At 38.6% G+C, this 16,802-nt stretch overlaps 1 protein-coding gene across 4 annotated transcripts in view; it reads left to right on the forward strand.

Moving 5' to 3' along the window:
- Gabrb3 (gamma-aminobutyric acid type A receptor subunit beta3) overlaps window positions 1-16,802 on the forward strand; it is a 240,557-nt gene that overhangs the window by 176,846 nt on the left and 46,909 nt on the right. The window contains exon 1 of one of the 4 annotated variants that reach the window (XM_077799951.1): window positions 3,958-4,163. The exons of the other annotated variants lie outside the window; for them this stretch is intronic. Coding sequence (XP_077656077.1) covers window positions 3,958-4,163 — 206 coding nt within the window. Of the gene's footprint in view, window positions 1-3,957; window positions 4,164-16,802 lie in introns of those variants that run through there. 4 annotated transcript variants of the gene reach the window in all.

The raw sequence follows: 16,802 nt of genomic DNA on the forward strand, positions 1-16,802 counted from the left end.
AAAGGAAACAGCACTGATGGAGGGGGAAGTCAGACTGGCCCACAAACAAAGGAGGGGTCCAAGATTTATTCATGTGTGGGGATTGCAGGGTAATCTATAATTGGGGGATTTTTTTTCACTGATCATGGGAATGGTTTGAAAAGATGTTTTCCTTTTAATATTTTTTTTTAGTTATTGATAGACCTATTATTATTTATATGAGGTGCTGAGAATCGAACCCAGTGCCTCACACATGCCAGGCAAGTTTGCCACCACTGAGCCATAGCCCCAGCCTCTCAAAAGATGGTTTTGTATCTTGTGTCGACATCCTGGCCTTGAGGAATGGGTGGATGATTTATCCCGGGAACTTCCCTTCCTAGTGCCACCACCTGGCACAAACATCTTGGCCTTGTGATAGTGTCAGGCTGCTGGAGCTGCTGAAGTAGCACATTGGTGTATATGGAAAGAGACGCATGTGAGGCTTTTAACAAGTAAGAGGTTAAGGGACCAGGGGTTTGTCTCCCTCCTTCCCTTTTGTGGTGGTCCCCCACCTTTCATTCCCTCATCTAGTCTATCCTTAGAAACATTACAACAAAGGCTTCTGGTTTTTATGATGTACTCCGTGTCCATGGCCCATCAGATTGTTTGGACCATGGCCAGGGGGTAGGGAAAAAACACCGTCATACTTCGGATAGGTTAAAGGTCATGAGTTAAGGCTTGGCAGAGTATTTGCCCTTTTCCCCCATAATGGTCCCTAACTGTCTTGCTTATCAATGCACATCACAAGAGGCAGCAGCATGGCTTCTTGTCAGTAAAATCTTCCATTCACTGCCTGGCCACTGTGCAAAGTAATGGGGGGAGGCGTGGACGATTCCACCATCCCCTGCCTTTTATCTACCAGTGTCAGAAGGGGAAAGAAGTGGGCTACTACTGATGAGCATCACCATAGATGTAATTGTTGGTACCTTACAAGGCAGAGCTGATGCAGTCAGTTTGGACTTGAATACTATTTTTTTTCTTCTCTCTGTTCCCTGTGCTCTTCCCCACAACCCACCCAAGTCATATCAGCAAATGCAGAAGACCCAAATGAGGTGCTGCGGATGGTGTGGAGAGAGACACCATCCAAAATAAAACCCCAGCCCGTCTCCCAGCACACACTGTCGTATTCCTCTTTCTCATGGAAAGACATGTGAGGGCCTGTCTGAAAGGGGCTCTGCCCAGACTGCTAGACTTCATGACTCAGGGGCCAGGAGGTGGGGCTGGGCATTAAGGAAAGAAGCAAGTGAAACTCTTCTGTTCCAATAAGAGAAGAGTTTGGAGGGTTGTATTCAAACAGGAAATCCTTTAGCTGCCACTGCTGGTTTGTTCCCATCTTCTTTATGCCACCATGACTTCATATGATTCAGTTAAAGGCCCACGCCTCTGTAAGTCAGTGGTGATGGCTGGATGGGACTGTGCACTGTGGAGTTCCACTCTTTACCTGATGTTCTACTTGCACATTTTATCTGTGAACTTCCAGGACAGGGCTAGCTAGGAACACTCCTCCCACCTGTTCTCCCCTCTTTCCTACCAACAAGCACTTTGTGCTTCACTCTGGACTCCTTACCACTTTCCCTTTTACCCATTGAAAGTACCTTTGCCATCCAGATTTTGTTTTCCCTGCTTAGTGTTTTAAGATATAGGTTTTACCCTTTGGATATGGTGAGTCCCACAGATCAGGAATCAGCTGCCCTTGGCAGGATAGCTGGTTCCTCCCAGTTCCTAAGAGGAGGGGAGACCCTATACCCTGTGGAGCCACACAGACACGGGGGCGGGGGGGGTGGAGGTCAGAAGGTGGGGGAAAGGGGCAGCTATAGGGAAGGACTTTATTGTGGTTTCTCTGGGAAGGAACAAGGGAGAGAGGGTAAGCAGGCTCAGGATTGGTAATTTCAGGTCTCTGGGGCATACAGTCTGTATACCTTGGTCCTGTGGGGTGGTGAATAGTGGCCTGGATAGTACCTCTAGGGTCAGCAAAGCCCCAGACATTAAAATATCAGAATACAGTAAACAAAGACACATGATTGATACACTGGATAGGATCATTTTTTCTACCCAGAAACTGTCATTGGCTTTGACTGGTTGCAAAGCTGGCATTTGAGTCCACTCTCTGATCACTGACTTGGAGTGCAGCATTGCCCAGCACCCCATGAACCCTGTATTCCAGCAAAACAGCACTCTTCAGAGATCATTAGTACTGTAAATGTGAGATGCCCAAGCATTTTTTTCATGCCCTCTGCCTACTATCTAGCTAAGTGAGACCTATGTTTAGAGCCAACTGCTCTGTGAAAAACTTTAATTGGAGGTGGTGAGCATCCACACAAGTAATGGCAGGCACAGAACTCTGCCCATGAAGTGCCTGGAAAACAGTTTCCCCTTTCTTGTCATCTACTCAAATGCTACCTTTCCTTCAAGGTGCAAATAAAACCTCTCTTACTTCATTTACTATTTTTTTATCTTTATTTTTAATGGCACTGAGGAATGAACCCCAGCCTTTGCACATGCTAGACAAGTGCTCTACCACTGGTCATACTGCCAACCCCATAGATAAAATCTCTGAAAGCTCCAGGTTGCTGAGTGCAGTGGCACATGTCTGTAATCCCAGAAGCTCAGGAGGCTGAGACAGGAGAATGGTAAGTTCAAAGCCAGCCTCAGCAATGGCGAGTTGCACTAAGAAACTCAGTGAGACCCTTCTCTAAATAAAATACAAAATAGGGCTAGGGATGTAGCTCAGTGGTTGAATGCCCCTGAATTCAATCCCTAGTACCAAACAACAACAACAACAGCAACAATAAAAATATTCCAGCTCATTTGGATTTCCTTGCCTCTCTGTTCTCATTATTTTGGGCTTTACCATTTTAAAACATATTGCTCAGCATGTATGAGTTCTCTTACTTCATCTTGCTGTGCTTGACTAAAGACAAAGTTGACATCTGATCTTTATCATTTCTAACCTTCTATACTCACTGTTGAGAGCAGTAATAAATAGGCGTTCTTCAACTCACCACACCCAGAACTGCCTGGTAAGACAGCGTAAAGAGTGTTGGATGGGCTGTGGGAGGATGTTCAGGATGAACTCTTGAACTGATTTTTTTTTTATCCACCTCTCACCATCCATAAGGTGAGGGTATTTGCAGACATGACCTGATAGTGTGTGGATTCAGAAAGCACCCTGCCTGGAACAGAGGAGACTTTTTCTTCTCTGACTAGAGAATTTACATGCATGCCTTTGATTTTTCAGCTTGGATCTTTACACAGTGGAATTTGGAATGTCTTGTGACTATAACCAAATTTTCAGACTTGATTATCCAGAATTGAATAGTGATTGCCAAAATAAAAGAATATATATATATATATATATATATATATATATATATATATATATATCCCACATCTTAATTACAACATCTTATTTGCCCTTTTACCATTTTCTTCTCACTGAATCACCTACTATGCTGAGAGAAAGAGAGAGAGAGAGAGAGAGAGAGAGAGAGAGAGAGAGAGAGAGAGAGAGATTGTAGAAAGAGCTCATCTGTTGTGGGTGGTTAAAGCATCTGTCTGCCTAGTGGAAGATAGTGCACTTAGGGGATGATCAGATTCCCCGCCAGCACCCTGATTTAATGTTTTTTTTCTTTATTTCTTTGTGGCTATCTCTTAAAAGGCAATTTGTCTAGTCTGCTTCCTAACTAAATAAAACAGACCATTTATATGCATGACACACATCTGTTCATATACTGTACCCATTAAACCAGGTATTTGCATTCACAAGGAAACAACCACTGCTTCCCACCCTGCCTTAAAATGATATCTATTCCTCCTGGATATTCATTATAGAGCTTGGATTTCAACCTCAATGTGGCCAGTCATGGAGGAATTACACCTATGGATGGGCAGCAACTAATCTTTCTTTTCTTTTTCTTCCCCCAGGATTATACCTTGACCATGTATTTTCAACAATATTGGAGAGATAAAAGGCTCGCCTATTCTGGGATCCCTCTCAACCTCACCCTTGATAATCGAGTGGCTGACCAGCTATGGGTGCCCGACACATATTTCTTAAATGACAAAAAGTCATTTGTACATGGAGTGACAGTGAAAAACCGCATGATCCGCCTTCACCCGGATGGGACGGTGCTGTATGGGCTCAGGTCTGTCTGCCTTTTCGGGGACAGTTTTACAGTTCCATAGTGCATTGGCATTGAATTTCTCACTTGAGATGACTATAGTAAGTGAGGCTGTGTCCTCATATTAATTAGGAAACATGCATAAAATACTTTGAGCTTTGCAGAAAAAAAAATCTTATCACCCCAATATTTGGGGCATTACTGTTACTATAAATAGACATCAATTGCAAAGCAGCCTCCTTGAGTGGATTGTATATAATTGGGTTGCCATATCTAAGAGCACAAATTCCCCTAGGATGGTTTTCCTGTATCATAGCCACAAATGCCTGTAATTAATATTGCCCTGACATACCAGAGGTTTTAATAAAGTTTTTTCCAAAGCTATTTGAACAGTTGCAAGATTATAAGGTATATTCTCCACGGAGTTTTATCGAGGTAGTGCCACGGATATTTATGGGAATTACTAACTGAGAGGCTTCCTGATGAGAAATCTCTTTCTCTAGGTCTTAGAATGCAATCACTCAAATCAGGAAGCCAGGTTGCCTTCCTGAACCTAGAGGAGGATCTGGGCTTCCCTGGTTGCTCTGGAAACCAGGAGACCTTCCCAGGGTGTTCCACTACTGCTAGGGGTTGATTCTTTTGAATATCACTTTGCTAAATGGTGCTCTTAAAAACCTTTGGTCTCTTGCTTTGATTTTGCACTGATTTTTGCTTTGTTTTGTTTTGTTTTAGAGGAGGAATAGTATTAGTAGTAGTAGTAGTAGTAGTAGAGTGTATGTGTATGTCTCTTTTTCAATCTCCTCACCTAAAAGTACCTCTGAGGCCTTCTCGTAGTGGTTCAAAGTTCTGAGTTAAACACCTGTATAAATTGGAGTCTGGAGTTTTCTAATGAGACTCCAGAAGCTCAAAATGAAATCATAATAATATGTATTGAAATTCACACCACTGTGACTTGTAGTGCCTCAAGCTAAGTAAAGTGAATTACTTAAGATTGCCTTGAATAGGAAATGACTTTCTCAAAACTATACTACTACGCAGGAAGTTGGGGTTTCCACCAAATCAGACTTTTTAACTCTAAGAGAAAAAAGAAACATGTGTAAACCAAGCCATGGTGTTATTTTATAAAAATAATTCACAGCTGGTTGAGGTGGCACCTGCCTGTAATTCCAGCTTCTCAGGAGGCTGAGGCAGGGAGACTGTGAGTTCAAGGCTAGCCTCAGCAACGTAGCTAAACCTCTTCTCAAAATACAAAATAAAAAGGGCTTAGGATATAGCTTAGTGGTAGAGCACCCCTGGGTTCAATCCCTAGTACCACATGCATACAAATAAAGAGTCTAGCCTGAGGTTTCTTTGAAAGGTCTTCAGCATTTTATATTTTCCCGCAAAAAAAAAATGAGAAATGTGGTTATAAAATTATGGAGGTTCTGACAAGTATATCTTTTGTTCAAACTATTACCCAGAAGTCTTGTGAACATTAAATAAGGAGTCCTTTACCTTCCCTGTAGTTCCCAAAAAAGATTTAAGCAGAACAAACCAGCAGGTATGTGTGAATGGTATGCATGTGTATGTATATGTGTTCATGTACTTGTGTAGTGGGGGGAGCAACAAGCAAATATCAAAAATTAATCTTCATTTTTGACCTTTTAAGCCAAACTTGCTACTTGAGTTTGCTCTATTTTTATTTCTGCATTCTTCATTTTCATACCAGAAGAAGAGTATGTCAGGATGCCTTTGTTAAAAGCAGAGAGCTTGAACTCTTTTGGGATAAAGTTTTATAATATGCATGAAAGTGCTGTAGTAAGTTTCCAAATTTCATTTCAAAGTGTTGGACTTAACACCACAAAACAGGGATGAAAAATTTTGTCTCTAACACTTGTCCTGTAAGTTTATATGAGAAAGTTAAATCATAATGGAATAATAAGCTATGGGAAACTTTTAGCAATAGACTTTGTGCAGTGACCTAACAAATAATTATTCTAGTCAAGTTTACATCCATTATGCCTCTCAAATAGCCTCTTAAATTAGAAAATGGATCTCTAAATATGTAGCTATTTTTATTTAAATGTACTCTCAATATATACCTTAGATCTTTATTTTGAGCCTTATGTTTCTGAAATAATTCTTCAGGTTTATGTGAACCTGGACAAGTTGTCATAAAGAAACTCTCCACCATATTCTTCATGTGCTCAGCTTCATACTGTCATCTGACTTCTTAGAAATTGGCTAATATAGAAATTTCTGCCTTGATATTTTTTTTAAATTGTTATAGAGATTAATTTGAACTTTTGGACAAAAATCACATTGATCATTAAATACTGATTATTTTAATAATTAATATATATACACATTCATTCTATGCTATTCTCTATAAACTTTGTTGATATTTATGTATAAAACAAATTTTATGTTTGTACAAACACAACACACACATATCATGGTTTTTTATTAAAAAAAAATAAGGTGTGAATGCTTACATTGATGGGCCACCCTTTATCCTATCTTTGACCCAAAAGCTGACTTCTCTTTTTGTTGTTGTATTTGCTGAATCATGTTGGTGACCTGGCAGACCAGGGCTGGGCCAATGTAGGTAACTCAACAATATATTATAAATAAAGTACAGATACTCCTCAACTGGCAATACAGTTGTGTTCCAAAAAACTCTACATAAATTTAAAATATTATAAGTAAAAATGCATCAAACGTACCTAACCTACACAACTTCCTAGCTTTGCAACATAGTTCTGTTGTAAAGAGTGTCAGTGGCTTCCCCTCTTGATCCTACAGGCTAACCGGGAGCTATGGCTCACTGCCACTGCCCAGCATTACCACAGTCTCAGAATGCATACTGCTAGCCTGGAAAAGGATCATAATTCAAAATTTGAAGTAAGATATCTACTGAATGCATATAGCTTTTGCACCATTGTAAAGCCAAAAAATGTGGATCAAACCATCTGTCAGGATCATCTCTACTGTGGCCTGAGCCTGGAGGAGATTGGGCACAGTTGAGAACACCAAAGTTAGACTCTCCATTCTGGAAGGATTGTATACACTGAGGTTGCTATTGCTCCCTTCCTTACAAAATGCTCCTGAGGAAGAAAGCTCCTTTGGAACAGAGATTGCTTTATGGCTGGCTATGGGTTTGAGTTGGATTGCCTGAATTTCTGAGACCTTAAGGTTGGATTCTTTTCACCACTGATACTGTGCTTGACCCTCACCCTCTCTATCCACCAGTAGCGTGAACTGCTAAGTCATTCTCCACTTAGCTCTTTTGGTCTCCACTTCCTATACATGCCCAGCCTTTGCAGTACCAGGATCAATGAGGGCTTTTGCTTTATCTGGGACAGATGAAGATCTTTGGCTGTGGATGAGCCATCCATGACGTAGGTTCATATGTCAACTTGGCCTTCTTTTGGGAAATTATTGATCCTTAACTTTGAGGACTCCAGAGTAGTCCCAGACTGCTCACGCAGATGTTTGAGAGTGATTGTGCTCATTGAGATAAAAGGTTATTGTAAATCATGAACCATTTTTTTTCCTGAGTCTTCTAGCCCTTTCAGCTTGAAACTTTGGCCCATACTAGCTTATGCTTACCACTTGAACTTAGCTGATCATGATGATGAACCAAACCTCTGGCAAAGGCCCAGCTCACCATGGGAGGCCAGAGGATGGTCTGCATAGAGCCCATTACCATCCTAATGCAGAATATAGCTTCTCTGAAGGTTCTTGGGCAGTAATACCCTTTAAGGGATCAGGAAGATCTCTGCTGACTAAGACTCATGGGCCTTACCCCTGTCTACACCAGAGCTGCTCTGTTTCCTGCTGCATGGAAATTTGCTGCTTTCTTTGAGAAAGCATTTTCATTTTCCTGACCTTCTTTTTTATTTCCTCATCCTACAATGTCATTGAATGTCTCACTTTGTGCCATTAAGCATGTTTTATAATGTGGTCTGTTTTTTTTTTTTTTCATCTGTTTGCATTCATTTCTCTGATACTAAAAGGTTGGCAAGAGGGTTGCAAATATAATTTGATTTGCTCCTAAAACACCTGGGAGCCTTAGGTTAAGTGATCTTTATCAAAACAAAGTAATTCTTATTTTGCCTGAAAAGTTTATTGCAAAATCTGATGGAAAAATGTATTGTAATGTTCCTGCTTGATGTTAAAAATTGCTTAAAAATGTTAAAGTTGCCATTCCTAAACTTAAAATGCTGGATGCAACATTAAATTGAAACTAGAACTTACTTCAAAAGATTCAAATTAAGTCGTCTAATGGGCTTAGGTAGCATCTTATTCCAAAACTGTATTTTATACAGTCGTTCTGCTCAACTACATTTTTTTTTGTGGCAAAAAGGATGCAAGCTCAGGGGACGTTTGGGCACACATGACTGAGTGCAGATGTACCTAACTCCTAAATACCCATTTTGTCACCATCTCACAATTACTTTTATGTAACTAAGTAACATGTTGATTAATTTCTTTCCAGAAGGGATTATGTCAATTTATATTCCCACCAGCAAACAAGCAATATATTAGTGTTAGGATTCTGACACTTGGATTGGGATTTATGATTATTTAGGTGAATGTAAATAATCTATCCCTTTTCTTCATCTCTCAGGACTGGAGAAAATTCCTCTTCTCACTTTAAATTCAGATTTGTACATTTCTAACCCCAAACCCACCATGTTCCTTCTTTCCTTCTTTATAAGGATTTTGCATTTTCTCTTCACACTTCCTCCTTTACTCTCATTTGATGATGTTACCTCATACTTTAATTGAAAATACAGTGATTTCTTCATCTTCCCCTTACAAAAAGGCCGTCTCCTCGGCTTATTTCTCACTCTTTACCTCCTGTCAAAATTGGAGAATGAGTCTCTGACCAGTTCAACAGTCAGTTTCCTTTCTTGGCATCCTCTCCCTACTCAAGACTCCTGATTCTAGCTCTTCCCTTGTTAAAATGATTCTCCCTCATCATACTTCCACGATGTGAACTTTCTTCCCACTCCACAGAAACATCAAGAATGTCCCTGTCTCAGTGCCTTTGTACATGCTCTTGGCTAGATGTAGAATACTCTCACTAGAAATTCATGTTTGACATCATTATAATGTCATCGTGTAGTTGAGATCTCACTCTCATAAGGAGAGCCCTTCTCTAATGAGCTCTTCACTTTCTGTCACATCACATTCTTTGATTTTATTATAGGACTTATCCATATTCCACATTATCTTGTCAATTTATTGCATGTTTTCATCCATGATGATGGAGAGCCATATGAAAGTCGAAACTCTCTGAGAGCTGTTTCCATCTTATTTATTATGGTACCACTAAAATCTTGAGTATGGCTGAGTATAGTGCATGCATGTAATCCCAGTAGCTCAGAAGGATGAGGCAGGCGGATCTTGAGTTCAGAGTCAGCCAGCAAATTAGAGAGGCCCTAAGCAACTCAGTAAGACCCTGTCTCTAAATAAAATATTTTTTAAAAAAAATGGCTGGGAATGTGGCCATGTCCTAAGCTGCTCTCCTCCTCCACATTCTTATGCCTCATCTTGGGTCCAGAGCATTGGAATCAGTGACCGCTCTGCCTGAGGCCTCTTGAAACCAGGAGCCCCAAATGACCTTCTCCTCCTCTACATTGTTCTTGTCAGGTCTTTTGTTCACAGTGACGAAAAAGCTGACTAAAAAAAAAGGCAGTATGGGCATTTTAACAATATTAATCTTTCTAATCTGTCAACATAAGGTACTTCCCACTTATTTATGTCTTCTTCAATAGTTTCATCCACATTTTATCAGTTTCCTTGTATGGATCTTTCACTACCATAGTTAAATTGACTCCGAAGATTTTTCCCCCCTTTTTTAGTTATGGTAAATTGGATTGCTCTTTTGATCTATCTTTCTTTCTTTCTTTCTTTCTTTCTTTCTTTCTTTCTTTCTTTCTTTCTTTCTTTCTCTTTCTTTCTTTCTTTTGGTGTAGTTCATTATTAGTGCATAGACATGCTCCTCATTTTTTTCTGTTGATTTTGAATTCTGCAGTTTCAGTATATTTGCTTTTTAGTTCTATCAGTGTTTTGGTACAGTCCATGGGAATTTCTATATATAATATGTCATCCATCAGCAAAGAGTGATAAAGTCATTTCTTCCTTTCCTGGTTAAATACTTCCCCTTTCCCTTGCCTAACTCCTTGCCGGTACTGTGTTGAATAGAAATGACAAGAGTCTGGACCCTCATGTTCCAGATCTTAGAAGAAAGGGTTTTAGTTTTTCACCATTGAGTATAATGTGGCTATAGGCTTCCCAAATGTGGGCTTATTGAGGCACATTCTTTATATATTTAATTTGGTGACGGTATTTTATCATGAAAGGAATTTGAATTTTGTCAAATGCTTTTCTACATTTAATAAGATACTCATATGTTTTCCCTTTATTCTGTTATGTTAATGTAATGCATCACATTTACTGATTTGCATATGTTGAACTACCCTTGCACCCCAGGGATACATCCCACTCGATCATGGTGGGTGATTCTTTTACTTGTTGTTGAATTTGTTTTGCTAGTGTTTTGTTGAGGATTTTTACATCTGTGTTCATTAAGGATAATTGCCTTTAATTTTCTTTTCTCCTAAATGTTCTCATCTGGTTTTGGTATCAGGGTCTCATAGAAAATGTTTGAAATTATTTCTTCCTCTTTGATTTTTTTTTTAAGAATTCGACTAGATTGAGAAAAATGGAAAAGATATATATATATAAATCAGAAATGAAAACTGGGTATTACTACCAAATTAGATAACCCAGATGAAATCTACAAATTCCTAGAAACACACAATCTACCAAAACTGAATCGTGAAGAAAATAAAAAATGTGAGCTTCTCAGCAAAAAATGTTCTAGACAACATGGCTTCTCTGTTGAATTCTACCGGACAGTTAAAAAACAATTAACACCAGTTTATTAAAACTCAAACTTTTCCATAAAAATGAAGAGGAGAGTGAAGCCTTCCTTTACTGTTCTAGGAGGTCAACATTATCCTAATTCCAGTGCAGACAAAAACACTACAAAAATAGCAAGCCATTAATTCCTTATGAATAATAATGCATGAATCTTCAGCAAAAAATTCACAATTTGAATTTAGCAACATGCACCTTAACTAAGCAGGAGTGATGCCTAGAATGTAAGGATGATTCAACATGTGAAAGACAATCACTGTACATACCACAATAATAAAATCAAAGGAAAAAAAAGCATTTATGTTCATATCAATTGATGTAGACCAAATATTTGACAAAATACAATACACTTTCCTGATAAAAACACATTACGCCAGGAATAGAAGAAAACTTCCTAAACATGATAGAATTGTATGTGGAAAAACCTATAAACTAACATCTTACTCATTAGTGAGAGGCTTAAATCTTTTCCTCTCAGATAAGACACACACACACACACACACACACACACACACACACACAAAGTCTCTTATCCCTAAAAAAAATGAATTTAGCAAAATTGCAGCTTACAAAATCAATACATAGAATTCAATTGCACTTCTAAATAATAATAATAAACAATCTAAAAAGGAAATCCAGAAAGCAACCCCATTTATAGTGGTGTCTAAAAGGACAATAACATTAGGAATAAATTTAGTGATGGAGTCAAAAGTCTTGAATGCTAAAAAGTATAAAACATCGTGGAAAGAAACAATTTGAAAAAAGACATTGAGTAAATGGAAAGGCATCCTGCGTTTATAAATTGAAAGATTTAATATTCTTATTGTGACAATGTGGCCCAGCACTATGGCACATGTCTGTAATCTTAGTGGCTTATAAGGCTGAGGCAGGAGCATTGCAAGTTCAAAGCCAGCCTCAGCAACTTAGCAAGGATATGGCTCAGCGGTTAAGTGCCCCTGGGTTCAATCCTTGGTACCATTAAAAAAAAAAAAACAAGACAGTGTTGTCCAAAGCAACCTACACACCCAACACAAAAATCCCAGCGGCAACTTTATTTGTTAAAAAAAAAAAAAACCCACCTTAAAAATTCATGAAGAATCTTAAAGTATTTCAAATATCCAGAAGGGTGTTGTAAAACAAATATGGAGGTCTCACATTAAAACTTACTACAAAGCTATGATTATCAACACAAACTGGTATTAGCAAAATAATAGACATATCATCCAGTGGGATTGCACAGAGAACCCAGAAACAAATTCTGTTGTGTATAGCCAAATGATTTTTGACAGGATGACAAACTATTCTGTGGATAATTGACATCTTTTCAACAATGTTGCCAGAGAATACTGAAAATCCACATGTAAAAGAATAAATTAATATATCAAAAAATTAACTCAAAATGGACCAAAGGCCCAATCCTAAAAGCTAAAACCATGAAACTCTTAGAGAAGAGAAAATCTGTGTGGCATTGGAATTAGCTCAGTTTTGGATATGACACCAAAAGCATAGCAAGAAAAGAAAAAAATATATAACTTGGACTGTATCAAGAGTAAAGATAGATGTGCATCAAAGGATCAACCAACAGAATGATTCAATAACCTGCAAAATAAGAGAATATATTTATAAGTCTTACATCTAATTAGGAGTTAATAGAAAGTATATAAAGATCTCCTGGAAGCCAACAATAAAAATCACAGTTCAAAAATTGGCAAGGTACTTGAATATACATTTCTCCAAGGAAGTTACAAAAATAGCCAGTTAACACATGAAAATATGTTCAACATTGTTAGCCTTTGAGGATTAAAAATCAAAACCACAATAAAATACTATGACACAGACATTAGGATGACCATTATTTTAAAAATTGGAAAAGAACAAGTGTTGACATTTGTGGAGAGATTAGAACCCTTAGAGATTACTGGTGTGAATTTAGTGTGGTTCAGTCACTGTTGAAGTGGTATAATGGTTCTTTAAAATTTAGACATAGTTACCAGATGATTCAGCAATTTCACTTACAAATATATACTGAAATAAACAAAAGTGACTCAAGGAGATATTGGGACATTTATATTAATTGTAGCATTACTCAAAATAGTCAAAAGGTAACTCAAATGTCTATCCACAGATGAATAGGTAAACAAAACGGAACATTATTCCATCTTAAAGAGGAATGACACATGCTAAAATATGAGTGAGCATTGAAAACAACACAATAAGTTAATTCAGCCAGGCAAAAAAAGAACAAATATTGCATGATTCCATTTATAAAGTATCTAGAAAAGGCCAATTCATAGCAAGAGAAAGTAGACAAAAGAAAAGCAGGGGCGGGAGGCAGTGGGTAATGGGTGTTATTATTTAATGGGTTCAGTTTCCATTTGGATATTTGATGATGATTGCATAACAGTGTGAATGTACTTAGGGCCACTGAGTTATACAATTAAAAATTGTTAAAATGATACACGTTATGTTACATATATTTTATTCCAATTAAAATCTGTTTTAATGTTTCATGTTCAACTTTATGTTTTTTGATTGCTCAAATAAAACTCAGTTACATACCCATTTCATTTCCTTTATATCAGTCATTATCTGTTTTCAAAGCTCTGTTCTCTTTCTCTGCCTTTGTGGAGGTTTTTGAAAAGTTCTCCATCTCTTTTCTACTCAAAGTACGTTCCCCAGTTCTGCAGCAACATTGCCTTCAGACATCCTCTGGGAAACTAGGAAGTATAGACCCACCCCACACATTGTGAATCAGATTCTGAATTTTAACAGGATCCCTCAGTGACTTGTGTGCCCATTAACATTTAAAAAGCCTTCCATGTCATTAAATAATTTCCAGCACTGTCAGTTCTGTCTTTGTCTTCAGACACATTTCCATTCAACATTTGTGGCTGCAGTGGCTTGCATTCTTCTCTCTGTTACAGCTTCTTCTGTCTGTCTATGCATTCATTTCAGGCTGTTCTTTAATTACTTTCCTCTGTTCTGGTTTTGAAGAGGCCATTAGCCATTCAGATATTTTGGTAACCAGACACATATCTTCCAAATTGTTCAAATTTCATTTTCCATGCTTCCGTATTATTCCATAGGATATTCTTGCTTTTATTCACATAGTGTTTATCCATAGGTGAGCTAGGTCCATTTGGACAAAGTGATCTTCTAGTGACAGTATAGATATGGTAATCTCAGCCCTTTCAGTCTCACCTTCACATTGGAGATTTCAGTCTCTAGGGTATAAATCTGAAGATCAAGTGAATGCACACCAATTGTTATGCTTAGTTGATATTTACTTAAGGTATGTCTTTCTCTCTGACTGGTAGGTCAGGAAGTCAGACAGGGTGTGTGGGAGAATCCTGAGTGACATTTTCCATTCCAGGGTGCAGGGCTTCCTCTAACTGTGAGGACTTCCTTCAAGGATCTGGTTCTCATGTGTAAGAATATATCGCCCATGTCACTTTCACCCAGGGAGTTGTGTTCCCTAAGGTTAGAGAAATCAGAGGGACGGGGAAGGTGGAGGGACATGCATTATTGTTCTAACCCTGTCCAAAGGTACATTGTGTGCTGATGGAGATAGTCTATAATCTGCACTATAGAGTTACTACCAGCTAGTCATATTTGGCTATTGAGCATTTGAACTGTGGCTAGTGTATCAGAGGAGTCAAATTTTTAATTTTATTTAATTTAAAATTTAAAAATCGATAGTCACGTATGGCCAAGTGGCTGCCATTTTAGATAATACGGTTCTGGAAGGTATAGTCCCCAAGTGCCATAATTAGATCCAGAGAGTTAGTTTAGCTCAAAGTATTTTCCTGATTTTTCAAATTGTTTTCTTCTTCAGAGGGCTGAACCTGTGGTATTTTCCTTAAGAACTTCTCAAATTCATTCACTTAGACAATTCCTTCTCTGGCAGGTGCTCTAGGAATCTACACTTTTTTCTTAGTTTTGGTTTTCAGTATTATTGCCAGTTTGTGCCTTTGTGTAGCTTTATCATCATATTGTTTGCAAATTGAGAGAAGGTATGTCAGGTGTGTGTCATTTGTCTAATGTAACTGCTCATTTTACAAAGATGACTACTCCTAAAGCTTAAATATAGAAACAGATGTTCCTATTTTAGGAACATGTTATCTATTAAGGGTTTTGCTATTTTTGACATTAACCTGGAAATATCAGGTTATGATTCCTATTTTATGATGATTGATGTTCTTCTGTGTATATAGTTAGTCATGTTGACTATTGTATTAGTTACCTATTGTTTCAACAGTGCAGCGTAACAAACAGCTAGAAGCTTCAGTGCATAGAACAAGTGCTCATTGCTCATATGTTTGGGTGATTAATGAGCATCTCTGGTGACTCTGGCTGGTTCACTCAAAGGTTGGGTTTAAGTAACCCTTCAGCTCACTGAGCTGATGTCTGAGAAGATGAGTACTCACCTTAGTCCCGCACCCTGTGTCAATACTCCTGTTAGGGCCAGCAGATTCACCTGTGCATGGCTTTCTCACAGGGCTTTCTCACAGCAGAGGGAGAAAAGACCAGAAACAGAATGCTTCCCGGGACCTAAGCTTGGGACTACCACACTGCCATTTCTATCCATTCTGTTGTGTAAATCAAGTCATAAAATCAGCACACAGTTAGAGATAGCACCTCTATAGTGAAAATAATATAAATGATATGGTAAAGAGAGTGGGCCCTGGGAAGAAAACAGAAATGCGTGATGCTGAAACATTGGCCTGTGCCCTGTCACTTCTCCACATTTCTCCATAAGCTATCGCTTAAGAAAATGCTTGGTCTGAATTATTTGATTTAGGTACTTAATCCTAGTATCTGAGTTCTTAGTCTTGAAAGAAACAATAGCTGCCTCTGCCAACCAATGCACCTGGCATCTGGGAGACCAGGAGTGAAGATTTGTGTGAGTTGCCACAGAGAGATTCTAAAGACCTGAGGGTTACATATAAATCAATAGCCTGCCTGTGGTATTATGCTTTGGTCACAGACACAACTATTTCCAAGAAATGTTGAACACTTGGGAATCCGAGTGCAACCCCGAAGTTGCACAGAAGCTACCACTAAACTGCTCCCAGTTCCTATTAGTTTAACAAGATTGTGACCAGAGATCTAGGGCTTCCATATAAGGTGCATTTCCCTGCAGCTAAAGCCATAAAATTCACTTATTTGATGCTGCAGGATTTAGCTCTTCTGATTCAGTTCTGCAAGATTGAATACTACAGGTAAGTATTCAGTTCTGCAGCGTAAGAATTCATAGAGACCACTTGACCATTAAAACAGGTGAGTCTCAAGTTTAACTGTCTTAACCAGTTAGCACACAGAGGCTTTCAGAGGGTCAGTAATCAAGCAAGATAAGAGGTCCTATCGGGAAAGCTTGATAGAGGATAGGTGTCCCTACTAATCTTAACATTTGAGACCTTAAAGCCAAGAAGGGCCAAGCTTCCTCTTCCTCTTTCCATTTTGTTTGAGTCACACTTCCTTCCCATTGCTGGTCCTTGGATCTCCAGAGTCACTCTTCAGTGAGTGTTTATAGGGCACTTGCTATAAATAAAGCACTTGATGTTGTTCTAGGCGCTGAGGAGATGGCTGTGAACAGAAGAGACAAAGCCCTATACTCATGAACTCACATGGGGGTAAGCAAGGGGTCTAGTCAACAAATAGGTGGATGCTTTCACTTGTAGTTGGGGCTGAAGACAATGAAATAAAATGAGGAGAGGTAACTGAGATTAG

The sequence above is a fragment of the Urocitellus parryii genome, chromosome 6 (genome assembly GCF_045843805.1).
Source record: "Urocitellus parryii isolate mUroPar1 chromosome 6, mUroPar1.hap1, whole genome shotgun sequence".
Lineage (NCBI taxonomy): Eukaryota > Metazoa > Chordata > Mammalia > Rodentia > Sciuridae > Urocitellus > Urocitellus parryii.